This window comes from Rhynchophorus ferrugineus, unplaced genomic scaffold (genome assembly GCF_030347505.1).
Source record: "Rhynchophorus ferrugineus isolate W39M unplaced genomic scaffold, kcgeb_rfMv2 rfM4, whole genome shotgun sequence".
Classification (NCBI taxonomy): Eukaryota; Metazoa; Arthropoda; class Insecta; order Coleoptera; family Curculionidae; genus Rhynchophorus; species Rhynchophorus ferrugineus.
Window position 1 is genome coordinate 19,727,582 of NW_027472583.1, and position 26,825 is coordinate 19,754,406.

The 26,825-nt window shown below is 32.0% G+C and overlaps 1 protein-coding gene across 6 annotated transcripts in view; it reads right to left on the minus strand.

The window, feature by feature from the left end:
• btsz (bitesize) overlaps positions 1 to 26,825 on the minus strand; it is a 236,261-nt gene that overhangs the window by 23,401 nt on the left and 186,035 nt on the right. For all 6 annotated transcript variants that reach the window (XM_076401545.1, XM_076401546.1, XM_076401544.1 and 3 more), the window contains one exon: positions 15,978 to 18,671. In XM_076401545.1, coding sequence (XP_076257660.1) covers positions 15,978 to 18,671 — 2,694 coding nt within the window. The remainder of the gene's footprint in view (positions 1 to 15,977; positions 18,672 to 26,825) is intronic.

Sequence of the window (26,825 nt, forward strand, 5' to 3'; positions counted from 1 at the left end):
CCTATCCATGACTCTCACTCTTATTTAGTTTCTAGAGGTACACGTTGCTCATTCGCTAATAAGTACTCTTCAATCATTAAAAAAACGTGGTGTTTGCATCTGAGAATTAATACTCCATAAGTTCTTCCCGGTATTGTCTATTAGACACATGGACATCCACAAAAGATTTAAGCTTACCAACGGGTAGTAGAATAAATGGTTTGCGAAAAAATACTAAGATAAAAAGTGGGTGAATAAAAAAAAAGGATTGCAACTACTCGACAATAGCGGACTTACCCCGAGTTTAAAGAGACAAAAAATTATGAACTAATATAGCTAAATTGTATGAAGAGTGTTTTCATGAGTTAAAAAAAATAATTGCACCTGTGGGAGTACATCCATCAAATGCTAATAAAGTTCAGGTCAGATATCTTATATATGGACTTTCCACGATACTTGTCTAGTCTTCATACATACTTTTACAATAGTTATATTCACCTAAATATGTACATGTTTGAGTAAAGTATAATTTAATATAATATAAATTAATTGTTTGATAAAAGTTTAACATTTTTCTATTGAAGCATACTACCGTAGATAAGCCAATTGGCTATTGAATAATTTACATCCTGAATTATCTATTGAATTTTGTGATCTATTTGCAACTATTTTAAGCGGTTTACTAAGCAGCCAGGTAGTTTCGAAGTTACTAGACACAGTTTAACATCAGCTTCAATAACAGCAGCGTAAATTCATGCTTCAAAATGTGCACAATAGACAAGAGTTAGAGCATCTATATATACTTATAAAATGTCTTTTATAACAATATATTTATAACATTTGTTTTTACAATTTAATATATCTTAAAAGTATCTTGATTCTCCACCCCAATAGTTGGCCCCATAGAAAGTTTTTAATATATATATTATCTTGTAAAGAACATCGAAATACAAAATGCTAAAATCTCACGTTTAATAGTAATATTAACTTTGCAATTTGGTATCTCTTGGAATTGTAGACACTGTTTTGATCATTATGCATTTAATAATCATTTTATTACAGTGAACTATCGATGTCCATTGCAATGACATAGTAACACAGGCTTAGAAAAATACTTGGAAAAAACGACGTGGCAGGGAATAGTCCAAGAATGAATTAGTCCAGTCAAGTCAAATGAATATAGCAATAGCTTTATTCAGTAAAACCTGTAAAAAGACCCCATAATCTGCAAGAAAAACGTATTGAGAAGTATTGAGTAACGTTTTAAGTAATGTTTAATGTACTTTTAATTTTGTTCGTTTAATGTTTCGAAGCACACACAATTCGTATAAAATGTAATGTTCTGTGTGCTATTTATTAATTTCCATCGAAAACTCTGTTATTCTGAGATGATTTTAAGCTCCAAGAGAATTAACGGTTATATATTAAACTGTGTGAACTATTATTGAGCCACGGTTTAAAGTATCAACTAATAAACTTAAAAAACTACTGTACACCTTCTGAATAAGTAATCACTGCTCATGAATAGGTTAACAGTGAAGCGACACGTTTTTAAATAATATGATATATAAAAAACTCAAAATAAATACTAAAGTGGTAAACAATTACTACTGACCTAAAAGAAAGTCACGAACGTGCTATATGTAATATATATTTCCGATAATGATAATGAATATACATGTATAATATCACATGCATATGAAGCAATACGATGGTAATTTAAAAAGTTCTCGATCTGAAGTCTGACAAAGGAAAAATTAGATTTTCAGTTAAATACCGATTTTTTTTCAACATGATCTCTTTGACTTCAATATACTTCGCCTAGCGTTTCTATAACATTAGAGCTCCTTTCTAGAAGTTTACAATATTGTAAAAATATTTATCTATGGATCTTCATATTGGATATGAAAAACTGCACAGAAACAAGTTTGAGAACATATGGAAGACACTAGCATAGACTAGTTTTCATGAAGATAATCGATTTCTTGTAGAAATCCAGGAATTCCTAAAGTTGTACAGCCTAAGCTGGGGAAGCGTGGACTGAGGTAAGGAGGCTCGAAGTAATCAAATGACCGTGCGAGAAACGACAGTGATCCAATCTCAGTGGATGCAGAACTACTGCATGGTGACTAAAGGAAGGAACGTAAAAAGAGGAGAAAAACTGTGTTTTAATTCTAAAGAACTTGATATGGTTGGCCACATGGTCTGAGGGTGCCAAATTAGGCTTTGCTCTGTTTAGTGCTGAACAACCGTTTTGTTTCTAATATTTAGTTGTAGATCCATCTCGCATTTGCTTTTGATTAACATTTAGTGAATGTGGCACCCATCTTGCGCATATCTTCTGTATTCCTAACTCTTTGTCCAAGATAACAGGTCAATTGAAAATTTCTCGGCCTGACAAATAGATGGCGCTACCAGAATTAAATCCATATGTCCTTTAGTTAGCCTTAATCCTCAAAACATGCGTGTATAAATTTGACAGCTGTCGGATCATTAGTTTGTGAATTATAGCATTTTGAGTGAAGCAATTTTTGTTATTGTGAAAAAATGGATAAAATGGAATTTCGCGTGTTGATAAAATATTGCTTTTTGAAGGGAAAAATACAGTTGAAGCAAAAATTTGGTTTGCTGCCAAGTTTCCGGACATTACCCCCGGAAAATCAACCATCAAGGATTGGTATGCTAAGTTTAGACGTGGTGAAATAAGCACCGAAGACGGTGAACGCAGTGGACGCCTAAAAGAGGTTGTTACCGACGAAAATATTAAAAAAATCCATAAAATGATTCTGAATTATCGTAAATTGAAATTGAATGAAATGGCAGACTCTAAAGATTACACATCTGAACGTGTACATCACATCATGCCCGAATATTTGGGTACGAGAAAGCTCTTTGCAAAGTGGGTGCCGCGCGAGCTCACTTTTGACTAGAAACAACGACGAGTTGATGATTCGGAGCCGTGTTTGAAGATGATAAAGCGTAATAAAACCGAGTTTTTGTGTCGATGTGTGACAATGGGTGAAACATGGCTCCATAATTTCACTCCGAAGTCCAATCGACAGACATCCGAATGGACTGCACACGATAAACCCGCTCCAAAGCGTGGGAAAATGCAACAGTCGGCTGGCAAGGTTATGGCGTCTGTGTTTTGGGATACCCATGGAATAATTTTCATTGACTACCTTGAAAAAGGAAAGACCATTAACAGCGACTATTACATAGCGTTATTGGGCCATTTAAAGGACGAAATCGCCGCATTTGAAGAAAAAGGAAGTGCTGCTTCACCAAGATAATGCACAGTGTTGTAAGTCAGTGAAAACGATGGCAAAAATCCATGAATTGAGCTTCGAATTGCTTCCTCATCCGCAGTATTCTCCAGATCTGCCCCCTAGAGACTATTTCCTGTTCTCAGATCTCAAAGGAATGCTCACTGGGAAGACATTTTCGACGAATGAAGAGGTGACCGCCGAAACTGAGGCCTATTTTAAAACAAAGGAGAAATCGTACTACAAAAATGCTATCCAAAACTTGGAGGGTCATTATAATCAGTGTATCACCCTTGAAGGGAATTATTTTGAATAAAAAAAACTAATTTTTCCAAAAAATATGTTTTACTATCGTAGGCCGGGGACTTTTCATTTGACCTGTTATTTCACATGCTCTGATCCTATATACTCACAGGCTCAACTATCACCATTCATCGCTAGTCTATTGTTAAACACGATATTATGTAGTTTTTCGATTATTTCTGGTGTAGTTTTTTGGCGGTACTTAATGTGTGTTATCTTCGAGGGAACTTTAAATTCACCACTTTCTAATGGTTAACATTGGAAGCAACAAAATCTCCCCAACATTTTGTTAACTTCCAAACAATTCAAAACAATTGGTTTATCAATTTAAACAAAAAACACATAAGACGTCTACTGAAAACATATAATTAAAAGAACGAGCTGTAACACTAAAACACTCAGAAACATACGTCTCTGTTTATTAGGTATTTAAGCCAGATTGAGCACTTTCCACCTTACACTCGTAAGAATTTTAATCAAAAAGTTACAGAAAAATGTTGATATTTAACTTGTGGTTCTTTGTGAAACTGGAGCTCTGTAAGACAAACCAAATAATACAGTTCCTCAAGAAGGTTTCCAGGAAGTTATCGTCGGCCATACCGTTACTTAATACCAAACAATTAATTCTATTGTTATTATTTTCATTTAAATATAGCTTTGGAGTGTAAAAAATTACCTAACACAGTATACTGGTTCGATTGCTTGATTCTTATAATCGGTACTGTTTAAACATTTGTCCATAAAACGGTACTACGGCAGAAAGTTACATAATTTCTCTACGAAATAACGATACACGCCAGTCTATTTACCGCGGGAGAGAAATCCAATACATTTCGCTTTCTAAAACTAAAATCTCCGTCGTCGAATATACCGGGACTAGTATCGACTCACGTGCAAGTACCATCAGGTAGGTTTATGCACACACATACGTTTACTTGGTACCGTATTTCCACGTCACTGTGATCCGTCTCGGAGTGGGTTTTTGAATTTCTGCCTCGTGAGAACCGAACGCGCTGTCTTGGTTGGAAAATGCTATACTCGCAAATAAAATAGTTATGGTCTATTCAAAGTTTTTTTAGTAATGCGTAAAGGATATTTGTGACGTCGAAATATTGCAGTGTAGCCGCATTAACTCTGAGTTTTAGTTTTTAGTTCAATTTGGCTTTGACATACAAAAAAATTCTAATTTAAATAAAATAATTGAACAAAAATGTTATCGAATATAATTTATTTTAACATTATAGTATATTTAAAAACTACAGTTAATTATACAGTCGCAATAATTTATAGGTAAGAGTTAAAACCTCTTATCACTATTGCTTTCACGAATTTTTCATACGTCTGACAGCCGGTCGCCGTCTGGTTGTTAGATGTACGCTAAATTAAATTATTCAAAATATTAGTTACAATTACTACAGGTTATAAACCGGCAAACATTATTTAGCCCTTTGATTATTTTGATAATTTAAGTCGAAATGCCGAAAACAATAGACATTCAGGGTCACAAAGTGATTGCGGCTTTAATAGGTTATTTCGAAAAGGAACGAGATAATGGAGGCCCCCTTTTGGGGATAAATTCTGTTAGAGATGTAATTATTGATGCTATTAAATAATATAAGTCCCTAGAATTTTATTGAAAATGTTTTTTAGCGGGTTCCTGCCGGGCTATATATTAGAGTGGGTACTGTGAATAACATCGCTTACAAAATGAAGAATAATACGTTAGATTCACCCAAGAAAAAGTCTACATACCAAGTGGGTGATGAATCTTGACCATCTTGATATTGGCTCTATTCGAGACCAAATATACGAAATGTATAAGAACAGTAAGCACACAAACTATTTTATCATATAAAAATAATTTATTAAAATTATTTTAGAAAACATTGTCTGTCTGGAAAGCATACATAAAAGAATTAGGGACATGCAGCTTTTTGAGGGATGTAAAACATCCTTTCATACACTCTTACAGGGCATAGGGTTTAAATGGTGTAAAGAAAACCCTCGGAGAGGTTTAATAGAACTTCCAGAGATTACCTTAAGAAGAATTTTAAAAGGCATAAAATAAGACCATGGAAGATAAACTATTTGAATTTGTGTATCTTGATGAAACTTGAATATTTCAAAATGGTTCATTGTGGCACTCTGGGCAAGACAGTAACAAAAAAAAGTGTAAAGATAACAAAAATTGATGAAAGAAGCTAAAAGTTACAATAGCATTCGATTAGGTTTTGTTGGTCAATATATTCATTAATAATTAATTGCAGATATATTGCTTATTTACAGAGGAAATAATTGATAAATGGTGGAATCGTGAACATGTTTTTAGACAGATTAGAAATTAAAAGTTTAGTGATTGAATTGGACAATGAGTGGGAAAGTGAAAGTGACTGAAGGAAACTTTCAGGATATGTGATAATGCTGGAAATTCCTGAGACAGAGTGATGAGAGTGGAAACAACTATAGGTATGCATATAATTAATTGAACATAACTGTAGAAAATGGTATTATAGGGCGTGAAAGATTTGTGTGCACAGATATGATTGTAGTTCTTCAAAATTAAACATGAGCATTAGGTTAGAACGTATGAGGAGAGAATGAATACTAACTGTTATGTAGATATGGTAAATGCATTAGACAGAATTCAGTGATTAATTTTATGAAGAATGGTGTACACAGATAGTAGCAGAAGAAATAAAATATACAGTGATACCAAGATTACTTGACAAGTAAACACAGCATTGAAAGAAACAAGAACTAAACGTAAAAAGGTAAATATGCTCTCGAATGAAAGTAAAATACGTTTTTCAGATATACAATTGTTAATTAGGTGAATTAGGACTCCAGGGGGATATACCACTACTTAAAAAAACGCGCCTAGAAACTCTACCTCATTGATGGCGTGGAAAAGAGTTAAAGGTAAACAAAACAAATCTAACCTACAAATTATTATAGCTGTGTTCTTAATTGTAGTTTTAAGTCCTTCGATAATATATGTACTAGATGTACTATAATGTTAAAATAAATTATATTTGGTAACATTTTTGTTCAATTATTTTATTTAGATTAGAATTTTCCTGTATGTCAAAGCCAAACTGAACTCAGAGTTGATGCGGCAACATTGTAATATTTCGAGGTCACAAATATCCATTACGCATTACTAAAAAAACTTTGAATAGACTATAGGAAAAAGGTCTTGCTGGTTGGCCAAGGTGTCGTCGTACACTGTGAACCCGATCGTATTGTTGATGCCGTTGTTTTATGGACGGAAATATAGGTTGAATAACTGATATTTTCTTGTACTTTCTGATGTAATGCCTCTTAAATGTTAAATATAATGTGTTCAGTTCAATGCTGGTTTGGAATACCCGGAGAGAAACAGTCTACTTTATGTAACGGCTTGCGTATTATTTTCGTGTTTGAATCGACGCTACAAACAATATGGGTAGCACAAGGATATAAATATAGCTACAAACACATGTTTTATGGCATTGTTAAAGAAGTACTAAGTTTTCCAGGTATTATTTACCGGCAAAGAAATATATCTTATGAGGAATTCCTTTTCCTTCACAGCGATAATAGGTAACAAAATACTGCATAGTTTTAATGGTCGCGGAATTAATGAATAACTTCTAGTATTACAAATATGATTTGAAAAAGCAAAACCTACATTCTTGAGCATTATGTATGAAGGAAGTCTCGGAAAATTGGTCAATAAATCTAAAAATATACTTATCCAGTATATTACCTACCTAAACCTATTTATCTATTTACAATATTATTTTAACTACTACCAACTGATCAGTTTGAAGTCGGTGCCAAGGCTAAACAATACAAAAATAATAATATAATTTTATGACATATATACTAACTTAAATTACGAACAAAACCAATGTAAATTGTCGCTCGGCATCGACTTCAAAGTAGTCAGTTGGTAGTAGTTAAAATAATATTGTAAATATTTAAATAGCTTTAGGTAGGTATTAAGCTAAATTGTGTGTATATAGTAAAATAGAAAATACGTGTAGTAGATAGGTTAAATAAATTTTTTTGATTATTTTTCTTTAGTTTCATTAGCAAAATGCAACAAAACCATATATTTTGAGTGCTACGACTTATATTAAATAAATAATGATTCTCAGCATTTATTAAATAGATATCTATATTCTCTGGTATAGAAATGGTATATACATATATTTTTTAAACAGTTGTAGTATCTTGTACAGCAATTAGATGTGACGAAAATTTATACACTGGATGAATATGATTTAATATGATGATGGTCAGAAGGGTATTTGATAACTTGCAAAGTTTCCACTCACAATTAGAATAAAATTTAATTTTTTTGCTGAATTATATCTGGTGAAAAACTGAAAAACATGAACAATTATATGGAAAAACCACTCACTCAAGATTCAAGAGAGAGAAATCGTTATAGATAGATATAGTAGAACAGAGTTTTACCTTAACCACCATACTGACCAGGCATAGTTTTTTTAACTTTAAATTTCGTAATTCTCGTTTATTTCAAATAATAGATTCATTCATTATTCATTTAAAAATAATTTTAGGTCATATGAAGTAGTAGTAAAGTCATAGTAGCAAGAAGTCGAAGGTTATATAAATATGCTTCAAAGCATTTTCAGTTTTTTTAGTACAGAATACTGTACCAGCAAGATGGAAACACGATACTCTGATTTCATACTCTGAAAATTCATAATTCATTATTTTTGTTAAATACTAAATGTCATTATTATTATGTTTGACGTCCAATATCTAGATGGGGTTATAATCGCCAATTCATCAAGTTCTTTTCCTTAATTTTCTTCACACTAAAATGTGCTCATGTCGTTTTTAAGACATCACTTTAACTTCAAATTTTCTCAATAAACGCATATGCAATGAGTTATTTTTTATATACTATCAGTATTCCTAATCTCATATTTCCTAATCTAAACTACCACTTTCTGCATGGTTAACTAGATTCTTTTATTCTCATTAATTTGTAGGTTAACCTACCTAAATATAAGCATATAATAAATTGAGAATACTTATTAAATTAAACGCGTTCTTTCATTTAATATAGGACGAAAACTATTTAGGCTAAAAATAAGATCAATCTCATTAAACAAATAGCACAAAGGTATAGTTCTCTTTGCAATTATAATTAAACTGGCGAAAGCTACCGCTCTGATTTGCATTTTTGCATGATCAAAGTCGAAACAGTCCCCAGCTGTTCACGAAAACAGTAAATTACGCATCGTTCATTAGGATGCTTTTCGTCTGGCTGCGTGGTTAATTGTTATTTGACGATAAGAGGCTTCAATTTAAATTTATTTTGCAATACATTTAAATTTATTACTTAGACATATTTTTTAAATTTAAATATCACAAATGGTTTAAAACCTATCTATATAGAAGTAAATCACATATTTATCATCATAATATATAGACTAGAATGTTTTTAATACCGACTAAAGTCACAGTAACGTGGAAGTGACATAGCTATTGGACAACGCTTAGCAAATCAAACCACAAGAAATTCTATAGTGAAGAAGGGTTATATTTAACTTTAGCTTAAGTAGTCTAATTTAATTTTTTATTTGGGAAATACGTACTGATATATTTATTCCGCACTTTTGTTCGTATATTGAAGCAAGTATAACAGAATAATAGTAATAAATTAAATAAAATAAATAATAGTAAGATACAATAAAAAAGATTATTTATAAAAATACTGTTAAGTAGATTATAAAAAAAATCAAAATAAACATAAAAAATAAATATAAAATTAAAAATGTTAAAAAATAATAAAATCTTTTTATTATTGTGATGATTTTACTGAAACTAAGCATTGATATGTACCCCTGCGTTTTCTTGATGAATGGAGATCGTTTTATTTTTAAGTAAGACTATTCTATGATATTCTTATTCAATCGGTATGGTATTATTCAACGATTTCTCTCATATAATACCATTATTATGAATTATTGGATGATTTTCAATACATCTAAAAAAACATAGCGATCTTGATCCAGAAATAACATAGCCAACCTAGTATATATCCTTGTTATGAAATATACACAAAATAAAACCAATGCCAAGTTATAAATAAGTGTAATGCCTAGGACACACGTTACTACAATGTTATAGATATGATCAATCTAACGGTGAAATATATTTAAAAACAAAATTACTAATTACTACTTTCAAGTGATCAAGAAGTTCAAAAGAAAAAAATATTATTAATCTTAAATATTTAAATATAAAATAAAATAATAAATTTTAAATATTATAAATTATAAATCTAAAAAAGGACTTTGGATTCCTATGTTCTCGCTAGTTTTTTTGTCATTTAAATATTTCTTAAAACGATGAAATAATTCCCAACCAGGTTTCTAAGTTCAGCTTAAACGCATCAATGGACAAGATGACTAATTTTGCAAAACATCACCACGATATTTTTACGCTTTGTTAGAAATAATGTAATTTTAAAAGCGCAACAAAATGACCTAAAGTTGTATGGTGTGTAAGTATTTAGTGACAGTTATAAGCTTTATTGATACTTAATTGTAATAATTTGGTGTTATAATTATGAATCCTACATTCTAGAATTAACTTCTCAGTATAATAACACATTGATAAAACTTTAAATATGTTGTTTATTTTTGTGCCAAGTCAGAAACACTAATACAGAACACTGTCTACAGAAACAGAGAGATATGTGCAAAGAGAGACCTAGTAGTACCTGAAGGCAAATTTACGTGAATTTACCTAATGTTTAATGTGCTTCGTAAAGGTAACATTGATGTAAATAATGTTGTGCATCAAATTTGGGGTTAGATTTCATTTGTTTTGTTTACTATGTATTTTTGTGTATATAAGTACCTTACATTGTACTTGGTTCTTGTTTCAGTTACCAAGTTATACGGAACATTATATTTGATATTATGTACCCGGTTACTTTTCACAAGTGTAAATGAATCAGAAGAAAATGGGCTTCTAACATTATTGAACAATCATACATTTTCAAAATACAAACAAAAATATCACCTCAATTACTTGAAAGAAAATAAGCAGAAGCTAAGAATTCTAGTTGAGAGGAAAACATTTTAGAGAATTTAGCATGTTAAAGTATCTTTAAGGACAATATTTTGTAAAGGTAATTGATGAAATACTGTAATTTTATGTGCTCTCATTAATTTGATTTGATTTCCTGTGGTTAATAATAATAATAGGTAATGCTAATATGTATATGGCTAGAACCAGCCTGAGTTTATTTATAAGTTAAGAATTGAATTAAATTTTATTATTTATTCAAAGCATATTAACTCAAAATTATTATTAAAATTATTCAAATTTAAAAAGATTATACAAGTTCGATGTTTATTTTGATTCTACATAAATAACATTAATGTGGAATTGGAAATTAGTATTTGTAAATATGTAAAAATTGTTTTGAGAACTGTTACCTTGCCATCAATGACCACAACGTTTTTATCTGTTTTCTCAACCTTGTAACTGGCAAAAAAATTCCACCTACCAGTTTCATTATAAAAGGTTTTCAGTTTACAATGCAAATTTATGAGATTCATTCATCATTTTTGTTTTGACTTTTTTTCTATCAATGATTAATAGGGAATTGTATTATCCATTGTGCATTATAATAACCAGATTGATTACTACACGATTGTATTGAAATTACATAAGTTAAAAAATAATAACTTTTTTTAAATAGAGTTTTGTTTTTGTAATACTTTTTCGATGGCAATGGAAGAGTAGACATTTATTTTGTACATATTAAGACGACGTAAATACTAATTTTATTGGCTATATATAGACATATGTAATATAAAGACATATATAAATATGTCATCATCTACTAAAAGAGTACTTAATTTTCAATTATTTATCAAAATATAAATGGCATACATTCTAAGTAGTTTTTCTATTCTCTTAGCAAAAATGTTTTGTAAAGAAATTTTGGTTATTCATGAATTCTTTTTTGCCAATCATTTGTAGATCTGTAATGTTTCAAAATGTGTAAGATGATTCCTTTAATACGTACCGCATGAGAGGTGCATATATAAAGGGTATGAGAAGAAGCTGCGTTTAACAAATTCTCTTGCTTTTGTATATGGGATACCAGAGCTGAGGTTAAGCACCCTTGTTGTTGGAGAAAAGAAGGTCCTTCAAGAAACATTGGTGCTTCTACATAAAAGTTTTTTAGCGGCGCACATCAAGTTAGGTTGATTAAGCAATTTCTAAAATAACTTCTCAAAGATGGAAATTGCTTTAAATACATAGTTTCAAAGTTTCCAAGCCTCTCAGAAGAAACCTTCCTCAAGGGTTTCTTGTCGGACCAGATATTAGACGGCTTATGACTGACTCACAATTCATTACGACCATGGATTGATTTTAAGCTGGTCCTAGAGTATTTTTTAAAATTTATAATTTGTCTTTGTAAAAAATTTGGGAGATGTAAGTAAACAGCAAGGTAAATGATATCACCAGGACACATAGTTACCAAAATTGTGAAGAAACGTGTGTCCTATTACAAAAAGGAAATCACTTTCGCATTCAGTACGCCTAAAACCAAATCTCTCAATTTCTTCTTCTATTCTTCGTTCTAACACAATAATTTTCGTTTTGTTTTTCCTCAGCATCATTTGCCTTTTCAACATTCCTTTTTTTTGTATTCTTAAGTCCTATATGCAGTTATATTTTTTTTAAATAAATTTATTCTAGCATACTCTCCTCCTTTTTGTATATTTAATTTAATTTAATAATGTTTAATGGTTGTAGCATTTATGTAATTATATCCAATTAATTTATATATATGTATACGCAAAATATAACAATATATTATGATTATTGGTAACTGTCAATATTTACTCGATTACTATAAAATAATAAATACCACTGAAAATGTAAATTAATAGTTAAATGGATAATAATATAATAGATATATTAGATATGATATGTTACAAATGAAGCTCATAAAATGTATAATTATAGCACTTTAATTATATTGTAATCTTTACTTATTAATAGTCTATCTATAAATATGTTGCTACTGACTATGTTTTCAATTTCTAGGTGTATATACATTTAGTTTTAGGATAATTATGTTATTCAATATATGTTCAATATATCTTATATTGTATGATATTAAACACTTCTGTTCATTACATTTATATCAAATTTCTTTTGATAAGCTTTATTTTTTTATTATGCGTCATATATATATATACAAAATCATATCTTTTATCAGTTCTACGTATGTCAAATTACAAGATATCAAAACACTATTAGCGGGTAATTTTATTTTTATAGTTTAACTTGAAAGAAAAGTGTTACTGAAAATTATGGAGTTCTGTTAATCTTAACTTAATCTTAATAACTTAATCTTGAAACTAGTCTTAAAAACGTCTAAAGATGCTGAAATATGATGAAAATCCAACTCGAAGGAAGTCATCATGGACGACAATTGTTGATTATAGTTATCTTCAGCATTTAAACCAAATAGTGACATTCAAATGATCATCAAGCAAGCAAATACTCAGTTATTTTGCAATATAGCTTGTCCGTATATTGCAAAATCTGTTAAAATCTAGATAACGCTAAAATTTCTTCACAATGTACTGCATTAAAGAATTGTACACAACTAAAATTTGAATATAAAATGTACTGCAAAGACATAAAAAAAGTACATATAAGAAGGCAATACGTTCATATTGGGTCAAATCGGTTAATATTTATTTGTCTTTTTGTTCCACAAGAATACATTTTTCACAGTATCCTGGGAACTCTCGCTCTCATATGTTATTCTGGCTTGAACACAATTTGATTTTTAAGAAATTTAGTTAACTTGATATCTAGAGCTACCACCTGGTTGGTTTTAGTGATAAGTTATAACATTGTAATAGAGGTAAATTTAAGAATATTATTTAGGATTTTGTGTAAATTTTTAGAATTAATTTGAAATGAATCTATCACAGGTCTTGGAAATAAATGTACAAATCACCAACTAAATATTGATTAATAGTAATGCTGAAAAATAAAACTGATAAAGAACTAAGAGATGCAAATGAGATCAGTTAACTATGCTTTTTCAACTGTTCTCTATATATTGTAATTTGATAGCTATCGCAGGAACAATCGATCGCAAAAGCAAGTGACAAATATGTATGTTCTTGCAATCAACGATATCAATTTATACGGTATACAAAATATGTAAATATATCTTTTGCAAAATAAACATTATTAACTTAATAAATGACGGTCGAATATCGAATATTTAAACGTGTTCACTAGTACTGAATAATAGTGTAATAGAAGTCATTTCATCACCGGGCCATAGATTGTTGTAGACTCATATTTTTTAGATCGCTTTTTATGATCCGTGTCCTCTCTTGCATATCTGCCATCTTAGAGAACCAAAAACTCTTGCACTTATCTCCTTCCATATTGCTGATGTCAAGCACTTAAACTATTTTACTTGCTGTAACAGGATCCCGTTAAGATGTCCAATAAGGCAGGTGATTCGTCATTTGCCAATACTTTGGTCTTTTTTTACTAACGCTGAAACCATATAGCTTTGCAATGCATATCGTGAAAGGCTAGAAACTTCAACATCTGTATAAGAGTATTTAGCGCTATCGTCAGGAAACATCAAATCAGTTAAGCAGTTTTGTAGCATCATGCTGAACGTCATGTGTGTTTTTTAAAAATGATCGCATAATTGAATTTAGTGCTATGTTGAAGAGCAGTGGAGGAACGACATTTGGTGAACAGTGGTTTAGATCTCAATTGAATTTGACAAATCATTTCGCATTATACTACAGCTAATTCAACTATTGTACGGTGCTTGACGAAGTTTAACAATTCTCCATAAACTCTTCAATGTGCGACAATCTTATCTAAACAACAACACAAACTTAAGAAAAGTGCGTGAGATAGTAAACAACTGGTATTAAAAGACTATAGATTACATATTGTTTGTATATTGCTGTGCTTGACGCAAACTGTGCTTTTCTATTCACTCATATTCATGGATGCAAATATAAATCTACAATTAACGACAAAGGGGAGAGTCAAAACTTTGGACTGAGTGAGCAAAGTAACTTCCAAAAAGGCAGAAAATATCATTACCTTTCTTATAGTGAGCGAAAATAAAAATACTGAATAGTTTTAGTGAAAATGTATTATTCGTTTACTGCTTTTTTAAAGTACTTCAGAAATTACCTTTTAACAAATAAACTAGCCGGTATATTTGCGATAACGTCTATTTATTTTCAGTTTATCTCAAATACCTGGAATATATGCTATATAATGATGCAATCCATTTTATCACAATGTTTATCATCTGATTTTATATAAGAGAGTACGCACAGAAAATTGTAATGTTTTCATCATTTTGAGATTGTGGTATGTATTTTTGGATGGATATTGATTCTGATGGCTAAATCTGAGCTTCAAATATGATTAGTTGTAGACGATATCTATTTAAAATGATATTAAGTATTGTTTTAAATTAGCATTAAAAAATTGCAGTGAGATACACATAGAAAGTCTTATTGGTTATTAAGTGCTACTAGGTACTACTAATTAATAAAAGTTGTTCTAAAATTATTTGAATTGTATAACAACTTATTTAATTCAAATCTTTAAAAAAACATCAGTAGCGATTTCTGTAAGTTTGTTAAAACCACTTGGCTCAGTTTTTCGCCTAGAAAATTCAGAAGTTCTACAGTAATGGAAATGTAACAAAATATAATCAAAAACAAACCAAACACCAAACTTCAAACAAATCGGTTTCAGAGAATTTGCGATATAATGTCAAGAGTCTCGAAAAAGGTATTGTCGAGAAATGCGCGTTTAAAGTTTCAGTTTTAGGTGCCGCGTCACTAAAGCAGCCGAAAAAATCATCGAAAACAATTTAAAATTTGAAAAATCTTCTTAAGGATATATTCTTAAACGATAAAGTCTTAAAAATATAAAGAAATCATTTTTCAAATTACTAGACTACAATGTCCTCTAAAGTTTCTCCGAAGATAATATCAATTTTCAAAAAACCTCTAAGAGCACATTCTTGAACGGTGAAGCTTTGAAAAAAATCGATTTATTTGAATTTATAGAGTGGTATACTAAAGTAAATTTTGTAGTGTAGCATACTAGTTAATATTGTTTGGCAATTAGTGTAATAAGTTATGAATGTAACTGAATCAAATTACTGACCCACTTAAAATTATTAAAACAATCAACAGGGATTTTTTTAGGGAATAAAATGAGACTGAATCAAAGCAGTATATATTTCTTTATACCGTTTAATACAATACGTGTAAAAAAATGGAGAATATAAATGATTATATAATAAATATAGCCCGGAAAACCCATCACCAAAAGCAAACCAAGCCAAAAACTCACCACTAGGAATACTGGATTGTTGGGATCGACGACCACGGCGTTGATGGGATGGTTGTAAACCTGGTGCACTAGCAGCTCGTTTCGGCTGTGTCGGCATTAATCTGGAGAAACCTGGTGGGCGATACCGCGCACTTTTAGCATTTTGAGGCAAAAAATGATGACTCTGTGCCTTTTGCATGGTCGCTATGCTGGTTGTTGGTAATCTTGGCAGCGAGTTGGTAGTTTGAGGACCGTTCTGCATACTTCTAGGCAAAGTGGCGCGATTCTCCATATCGTCATCTTCATCTTCTCCATCAGCGGACGCTCCCGACCCGCACGAAGCAGCATCTGGAACGCTAGAGCGTCTACGTCCAGGCCTAGTAGCCGGTGCTACCCATAACTTATCTTCACTGTTTCCACCACCAATACTACCACAACTTCTAACTCTATCTAATTGTTCACGACTCAAAGATTTATGACTAAAGAGAAGGTCACCAGCGGAGCGTCGCTTCGCTGCGATTGCCAACGCTGATGCGGATGCCGATCCTTCGCCACCGATCAACGAAAGTTTGTTGCGTGAATCAGTGGCTAACAATGCCGATTCGAAACTACCTCTCCAAGAGAACCGTTCACAATCACTGGCTTCACGCTCTTCGGATATTTCCGAAGCGCCACCGATAGATTGGTTCTTGCTTGTATCACTCATTAATAGGTCGTGTGATCTACTCCGAGGAAGCATGTTGTAGTTGGTTAAAATTTCTTCAGCAAAATTGTCAGGTAAATTCGTGTCAGACGTGCTGTCGTCGTCAGTAGTGGTTGTGGAAGCGTTGCTTAGCTTTTGTTGGAGTCGTCGATGATGCCCACGGCCTTTAGGACTATTGGAAGCGTGACTTTCCCCACTGGATACTTCGTGCATCAAAGCCACCAATCGGCTTCCAATATGATGCATCACTTTGGCAATGAGAGGTGGTGAGTTAGGACCTGATGCGTCCTGAGGCTGATCTTCCGTCGCCATTTTTTCGAAACTAGCCACCAGTTTCTGATAAACTAGCGCAGTTTCTTTGTTCAATCCATGTCCATCTTCAACGATTCCACCATCGCCAGCATCGCCCTCTTTATCGTCAGCACCGGCATCGAATTTATTAATAATTTCTTGACAGCTGTCCGAAATTTGTTGTTGTAAAGCCGATTTCGTGGAAGCTCCTTCCAGATCGCTGCTTGTGTAATCGCTGGAGTCATATGAATCGCTCCATGTGTCCTCACTACTCAAATATTCAACAATTTCTCTCACCTGATCATCTCTGATTCCAGGAACAGTCTTCATTAGTCGTGTTAATTCGTTTTCGAAATAAACTAACTGAGGGGGTTTACAACGAGCTCTACCAGCGCGTGGTAGAGGTCTAGGCGATATTCGAGCCCCAGGCGTGGGCGTTGTCGGTTTAGACGACGAAGAATTAGCAACCATGGTTTTGAAAAACTGCCTCATCTTGCACATCATTAGGTTGGTTTCTTCGTCGGAGCTCCAATTATTGAAACTATCTTTTCTCGTTAGACTTGTCGCTGGTGGTAAAGATTCCGTGAAGATTTTATCATCTTTTTTACCTATCGAATGATTGTCGGTAATTTTTTCGTGCTGTAGACTAATATCCGGAGATTTGTTGATATCTCGTTGATCCTTCAACAGATCATCACAGCTGCCTACGAAGCCGCTATCTCTACTTTGCTGGTTTTTATTCGTTGTCAAATTGGTTGGCATAGCTAATACTTTTGGTTGTGGAGTTTTGTTCCTTTCTTCGTCCTCATCACTCTCCCGACCTTCTTGTTCCTCTTGTGTTGTTTCTAGGTTTTTCACGTCCTCTAAACTAGCTTTCTGTTTCTTGCCTTTCTTGCGTTTCACCGTATCAAACTGACCGTCCGACTTCTCAAAACTGAGAGCTTCATCGTACGCGTCTGAATCCGAACTAGAACCGGCCGCTTCTGAATTGTTTTGCACGTCCATCTGCTGGTCGCTACCAGCCAGATCGGGATTCGCGAGGAGATTATCCAATGAGCTCGAATGCGACCTACCGGTTCCCCTAGCCCGTACCAGACGTTTCCTCCTCTGTTCCGGGCTCGGTTTACCTTCGCTGTCACTTCCGACACTGCCGTCTGAGTCTCTTCGCTCCGCAGTGAAACCCATGAAACCGCTGAGAAAATATTTCTCCAACCTAGAGGACGCCAATTCCTCTGGGTTCTCGTTTTGGTTCTCTTCGGCTCCTCCGAGGGACTCCATACCCTCGGAGTATATGCTGCTGGTCTCCGAGAAAGCATCCTCCCGATTCGAGTTAAGAGATGGTATGGTTCCGTCACCTAACCCGAAGAAGAAATACTTCTCCAGATCGGTGGCCGAGGCGGGCCGTTCTTTCTTCGGCTTGGGCGGTGCCTGTTCGACCTCGCTCTCTTCGCAACTCTCCTCCACGATCGTGTGGAGGGTGAGGTCGATCGGACGATGGTAACCGCGAAGTTCATCCTCCTGATCGATGGCAGCTGAACATGTCAAGGTTACCTCATCCCCGGACGAGGAGTTTTCTGATATCGAGTTGGTGGGGAAGTCATCGTCGCTCAGGTTCTCCACCCAGGAGTCGTCGTCGGCAAGACCTTCCTCGAAGGCGCTTAAAGTTTCAGGAGAAGTTATCACAGTCACGTTACTTTCGGAATGGATTTGGTTCGGTTTATCTGAAACAGAGCAAATATTTAATTAGTAACGTAGATTTAACAAATAAATAATAAAATTAAATTTAGAAATCATTTAAATATTTATAAAGATTATGATATTTTATCTGAAACTGCAGATACATATAGAAAACTGTATGGAAAACTGCCGCTCCCTTTTATCTGTTATCTATTTGTATTTTCTTAACATTATATATTACATCAATAAATAACGTAACCATAATGCTTTTATTTCGTTTTACCTACACATCATTCACCCAGTTATATAATACCCCAAAATGGTGACACCGAGGTGATTTTTCGAAAAATGGTTCTTAACTAAATTCAGTTTTAGTGATGGAATAAAGAACTTTCATAAAATTCGTTTCATTATTTTAGTCTCTCTTCCAAATTTTATATTTCTGATAAACTTTGGAAATCATAAAGCTTTTAACTTATAATTTTTGGTTCTAACCATCAGCATTTTGACTAGAAATTTATTTCGGCGCTATATTTAAATCAGAATGTCTTCCTTCGCTCGCAGTTTCAGTCTTATAGGAAGACATTTCGACTTGAAAGGCTTTCAGCAGCTTCGGTCGGATGCCGTCGTTATTTGATTCCCCTCAAAAATCGTAACATATGTGCCTAAGGATTAGTCACAGAGTAGCCCCAGAAGCCAAGTATCGATTGCAGTCACCGCAGACTCGTCAAGTCTTCGTCGCTGTACCAGAATTGTCAACGTCTCGTCATCGAAGAATATAAGCTACTATGTCATCGAAACGTTGAATCCCACAGCGTCAATGGCGGGTTCTTGTTCAAAAATTAGGTTATTTTTAACCTCCTCCATAGAACACATTGAAGAGCTAAAGCAACGATGAAACAATGTGATCGGTATGACCGAAAAATATCGATAGCTGTACAAGCGTTCCAAAATGCTCACATGTCAGTATATTCCGATTTGTCAATCTCATAAATCACTTTTGTTTTCTCAAACTTCTGTTTCAAAGTTTTTTGTATGCAGCATATTTATATTTGTTTTGATATATCACTAATTTGCAGTAAGTATTTTTGCTCCATCTTTTTTTTGTATTTTTTTTATTCATTATTGTATATAAAATTCTGGCAGAGGAGTATTATAGCAAACTTCAGGCATTTCGAATTTTACATCTCAGAATAGGGGCATACAAAATACCCAGAAAATATTAAATCAGAAAAAATTACGTGTAGAGTTTGTGGAGTGCCAGGAGCCGTTTGAATCATTCATTCACTGAGCGATATAATCCCAAAGGACTAGTGCCATACAAATAGAAAGGCGCCGACACATGTAATCATTGTGACAGAAGATGAGGTCAGGAAGTTTATAACTAGACACCAGAAAATGCTAGGTTTCATCAAGCTGCTCCACTAAAATTTGTGTATTGATAAAAGCAAACATAAAGTAACTGAGATTTAGAATTATCAATTTGCGAATTGAAACATGGTAATAGATTAAAATCTAAAGAAAACTTTCAACATACAAAAAGGAGACTCTAAGAGAATACCAATGAGGTAAATCTAAACTTGAATGTTACCATATGATCATACAGTTACGTAATCGTTATTAAAGGATATTTGAACATTTTTATTCATCACGCATGTAGTCATACTTAATAGCAATGTATTGAAGGAAATGTTAATTCATAAACTTTTGGTATTGAGATATTCGATTAATTAATGATCTATGAATATGTTATTAGAGGTGCCATTTTTAAATAAGAACAGAACTTGGATTAAAGTTTCTTTAATGCGTTAGAATGTTTTGGAGATAAGTAATTAATATATATGTTTAACAGCTTAATATCTGTTCCAAAGAAACATTCATAATTCAAAAGAGTAAGACATCAATTCGTTGACAACTATTAATATATGGTGTAAAATAGATAGTAAAATAGAATATCTCAACAGACAGTAGTAGAAGCAGAGGATAATATGATGAACTTATTGAAAAATCTCGGGCCTAACAACTTTTTTTTAGTTAGTATTAACCTTCAAAAGAAAGCTGTTAAAATTTCATGATATTTTACTCATCATTTTGTGAGTTATTGTGCTAAGAGTGACACTACTATTTGTTAAGTTGCGTTGGTTAGCTAACATCGTAAATTGAGGCCTATTTTGAGGCAAAATATAAATCGTTCTACAAAAGTGGTGTTGAAATGTTAGAGCTATGTTGATGAATAAAGCCAATTTTGAACAAAAAAAGCGTTTTCTTTGTTACGCCCGGGATATTTCAATGTGTTCAAATTTTTATGTGCTATAACTTATAACTGCATGAACTTTGGTGCTCTCCCTGTCTCTATAGGGAATTTTTGTAGTTGATGTCACAATTTGGGTACACAAATATTTTTGACAGACTTTGAAGAAACATTTACTGAAATGCCAGAAAACTCAGGTTTTACATATTAGAAGATGTCAATATTAAGATGTAAAAAATTGTATTGTATTGTAGCTCTATTCTATCAGAATTACATATTCTTATCAGAATATATTTTATATTAGTTAACTATTTATGTATAATTATAAGGAATTTATAAAGATTTTCTCGAAATACCTTTTAGTTTCGTTATAATGAAACGAAGGAACACAATGTATGTTATTTCTACATTGTGTTCGTTTTATCATAGCAATCATTGTGACTAATAGAGGTATTGTTATTTCATAATTTGCTAAATATATATAAGCTTTAACGACTACCAGATAACAACCATTGTTTTAGCGATTTTATCAGTTAACGTCAAATAAAGTATGTGCGTATATTTTTGGTGTTTGAAGCAGCTATGTAATAATTACTATCTAAAGTATGATAGCCAACTTGATTTATGTAAAGAAAGGATATTTATATATATATATATATATATATATATATATATATATATATATATATATATATATATATATATATATATATATATTTATAAAAAACGGTTAGGTCGGATAAAACAAGAAGCCGCCAAGAAGTTATCAAATATGTTATAACAAGCACATTTACAATTACAATCATAAAGTACAATATGCCCAAAGGAGCAAAGTTTAAAATATCATCTTCAAGAGCAGCCAGGTAAATAATATAATGTTATTTGTCAGTTGATATATTATTTGCTCAAAAATAGACAATTCTGATGTTTATGCATAACTTATTTCGCTTTTCCGTTGCATTCCATTCTAGTTGGATCAACTTATTATTTTTCATTAATAGTTTGCAACTCTCAAGACTTCATAAAGTAGAAATAATTTATTCCCTATCTTTTTGTATATTTACAGGTTTAAATTTTTTAAATGGGGCTTAGCCTAAAATATTTTTCCAATTTATATTCCGACTGTGTGAGTTCAGTGATGATAATAGTATCTTAAATAATATGTTTATATACCTGATCTTTTTAATTAGAAAACAATAAATTTGAATGGTACACTATAGTTATTCCATTAAAAAGGTTCACACTATGTCTGTACCTTTTTAAAACTGTCTATATTTCTTATGATTTGCATAATCTGGCCTACAATGTCTTTGTTCTTCGTTTAGCTACTTCGGCAACACGCTGTGATACGCAATGTCTTACTTTAACAACGGGAGAAACTTCAGTCAAAATATTGTAACGAATTTCATTGGCAGAAGAATGAATCTGAAAGAAGCAGAACCGCTTATCTGTGTAAAGTTCGAAAATTATAATTACTACATGCAGAGGGCATTAAAAGTAATTAAGACTACGCCTTTGTGTAGATATGCACATAGATATGCCATGCTTTAGACATTAACAGTGCAATAAAATACTTGGCTCTTTAAAAATAAACGAATAAAGTTTATACCTATTATATCGGTATAAATTTTTTTAAATATATATTACTATTATATAAAACATTGTGATTATTATTATTGTAACCTGAACAATATACAATAATAATGACTGTTTTAGGCGAATATTTCTTTATAATGACTCTATATAATAGACTTTTAAATTGGAATACTCAAATAAGAGGGCCACGAACTCTTACCCACGCTACCCTACTGATAAAATATTTTCAGATTTATTTTTTTTTTAATTTTTTTTATATATTTTAAAGTCTCCTTTTACCAACTATGGGTTTATCTGGACTGGGCCTAAAGTTTAACGTGGGCTCCGAACCACGGTCCTCAGCTTAATGCTGACTGGCGACTGGCGAGTGACCAACTTTAGAAATCATTCCAGAAGACATCCGGTCTTACCCAGCCTGGTTACTGGCGTGACTGGGATCATTTTTCTTGTCGGATTTTACACTTTTGTCTAGAACATTCACAAATTTGAAATAATCACAAACATAAATTTACGGCCATGCCCCGTCAGGATTCGAACCCGCGGCTATCGCAACAGTAGGAGGACCGTCCCATCGCCTTTACCACTGCGCCACCGAGCTGGCTAGATTTAAATTATTATTATATTTATTAACTCGTTATGAAAAAGATAATTTAATAAGTTTCATCGAGGCAATTAAAATCAGATACTAAACTTAAAATCTGCATAAAGCGCCGTCTGAAATTGCTGTCTTATTACAAAGTTGTACTAGATCGGAATTCGTTCATTCCAGCTGCGCGAAAACGAACAAGAAAACACTTAACAAGAAACCCAATTAAAATGAAATTTTCTAGCGGTGTAAATGGCTCGTTAGTCCCTTAAGACAACCTTGCTCTTGGAAGTCAGAAAGGTAAAAGGAACAGAACGCTCGGTTTCATTAGCATTAGCAGCAGCAAGCGGAGAATGCAAATGTCGTCTCAATATAAACTTTTATCTGAATCATCAGGTAACTCGAGGATGTGGGCGTAAAAACAACGGATTTAATAATATCGCCAGTCATTAGCAGTATTACATTTTTAATGGATCTGCGTGAATAACTATGGGTAGAGTTAGTAGAGGATGTGCGGTATCTCTATCTCGATTTAATGTAGCGTAACTAAATTCCGGCAAATTTCTAAGAACTGCGGCAGGTCGTCAAAAGGATAAATATTCATATTCACAAGTTTACAAATTGGCGTTAATTTTTGGACCCGAGTAAATGAGAACGATTCTTAACGTTATTTGATGCACTGAACTCAGATCTTCTATCCGTGTGTCAATATTGGTTTTAGCTTTTGAATTCGCTTATATAGGCGAAGTCGGGGCACTGTTTTGCGTGGTCCCACCAATACAGAGATCACTTTTTGAGGCGTCTGATTGGTTCGTTTGAATTGTTCCACAAAGGCATTTGATTCTTCAGTTCTATAACACGATTGTTTATTTAAGTTTTTTATGTCACCATTTTTGGGTGCCTGACGTAGAGTATACGATGATTTTTCTTTACTGTTTTTTATTTTATTGAGTTTCTTCACTTAATTGTAATGACTATTATTTGATTATAAAGTATCTTCAGCCTCGAAAATGCTGTGTATCCAGTTTATGCGCAGAACTAAAAGAAAATAGATTTTTTCTTCCTAGGAAAAAATTTTCAGCCAAACAACTCAAGTTAGCTAGATTAATGACGTATGTGTTTGATTTGCGTTTGGTATTTAGACTCAAGATGAAACAACAAAAGAAATCATGTAAGTATCATGTAGGAGTTTAAACCCAAAATATGTCCTAATGGGGCGAATGTCAGAATTACATTTAAAGTAAATAATTACTACATATAGTGTCAAATTGTAATGACTTAAATGGCCCTTTTTATTGATTTGAAAACTTAAAACTTAAACTTAACTTAAAAATTTTGAAGGGGTCCATTCACTTAAAGAAATGTGTTTGCATCGAACTATGAACTAATGAACATTGACGAGATAGGTGTTTTTTTTTGGATCTAATGCATGAAGTCGGGAATACTCATTCTTCAACAGATATGTTAAAAAAAAGAAACTCGATGCTCTTTTTCTTTCCGTTCAATTATACAGTAATAAAAATAATATAATTCGTAGACCAAGTTCAGACCAGTTAACATTTTATTTTTATTTTAACATATTTTAGATAATTAAACCGTTTTAATTATTCGATCCACAATTATTACAATAAAATTTAAAAATAATTATAACACGCCTCAATACATTTTTGTGTTGAACCAGTAAATAAAGTATTAAAAGACGCAGACTTAGTCTGCTTTCAGTATGTGAGTTGCAGCTTTTTTCTATTTATATTTACTTATTTTTATTTATATACATACATGTCATATTATCTCAGTGTATTTATCTGAAATTTTAGCATTTCTATATTTTATAATATTTGTATTCATATAGAATTTTATTTTAAGAAATCACATTTGGGTGATGTGAACTCAGTGTTTTTAGTCAAATTGAAGTCAAATTAAAGTTAGTTGTGAGCTGTATACTAATTTATTAAATAAATTAAAAAATGAGCATTTTAAAAGCAACTGTTTCTCAATATCTTATTAATAAATATATGTTGTTTATATGTATGGCCTTCATCTTGTTTTATCCATCCCTCGTATATTAAATTAAAATACATAGCTTGTTAGGGCATTTATGGAACGGAATAATTAACTTCCTAAAAACTGAAAAACTAAGACGATATTAAGTGACTTGTTGAGATTCATTCTGATTGATGTTGAAAAACAAGTTGACCAATTAATTACCAAAGGTTATTCAAATTAAAAAAAATAAACCTTAACCTACAACAAATATTTGTTATCATCGCTTTTTTGACTTGATTAACTAAAGTAACTAAACATCAAGGTTTTGATCTTTGTTTTTATGACATAATCAATAATAAAGTATACATAAACAAAACGCATAAATATAATAAATATTAACCATTACCGTCGGTTACAAACTGGCAAGTATCTTACCTAACAAATAGCACATCATTAGTGCTGAAAGATTTTGCATGTAACTTTCAAGACTGATGGTATATAGTAGATTGAACTGGCAAGTATAGCGGTTAGTGCCCTTTCTCGGAAGCTGCAGCAGATGTATATTTCTCATTATGGACATGTATTATGCCACATACAAAATAGAGTAATGTTAACTTTAATACTCATATTTCCAAAAAAGGTACCATCACAAATTCTTAATATGGTATAATCTTCATTAGCGATGATATATTGTGTTTTATATCGTTAAAAGACGACTCGGTTAAGATCATAATTATAAAATCTTAATAAGGCAATACTAAATATTTTATAGTTTTAACTATATATTTAAACAATAGGAATATTATGTAGTATCATAAACATAACATTGAATCATTTAAGTTATTTTTTATGATTATATTGAAATGAATGTTCCTATATTTTAAGCCAAATTTTGGATCCCTTCTTTTGAACATAGCTCCTTAGCTCAATTACAACTCAATTAGATACAAGCAGCATGTCTTGGCTGGTATACGGTTTCGAAAAGCTGAAGAATTGTGAAAATTAATCGATGATTGGATCGTTCCTAAACCAGCATCGATCTAGTATTACCATTTTAATAGAAAGATTGAAAGAAGTTGTAGAAAATGATGGGCAATATTTTGAGAAATATATATGGTACCAATTTTTGTCAAATACCTTCTTAAAGATGATTGAATACAGCAAAAAAATGAATGTGGAAAATTTAATTTTAATAGTTCCATACTATAATACAAATTTAATCATTATTTTATTTAAAATATACATTATAATAGCTGCAATTTTTTTCTTTTATGATATACTAATAACAACTCTTTTGATTACAGATATAAACCTGAAAAAACCTTTTTAGTAAGAAAAAACCACTAGCTTTTATTTCTGAACAAAAGATGCAATGTTGTTTTTATTGATACATAAAATAGGTATTAACATAAAAAATAGGAGGTGGTTTTTATGTATTTCAAATTTTCTGTTTTTATGTCAGCCTAAAAGGGTTTATGTACTTCAGGATAAACAGTGAATTGTTGATTTCACCGTATGTGCGGTCATAAAGTCATCCTAGTTTTCTTGTCAAATAGTAAAAGAGAAAATAGACAAGTTTCTGAAGAGCTTTTGTAGTATTTACCAGATATTATTCCTTCACAATTTCTAGTTTACTTTAGAACTTATTGATTAAAGTAAAAAATAATTATCTGTCAATAAGCAACATAAATTTCAGTTTCATTTTACAAGAGTGTCCTCTTTTTATTAAATAAGTCTCTTCTGTTTCAAAAACAAGATGATATCGGTAAGTTATGTTGA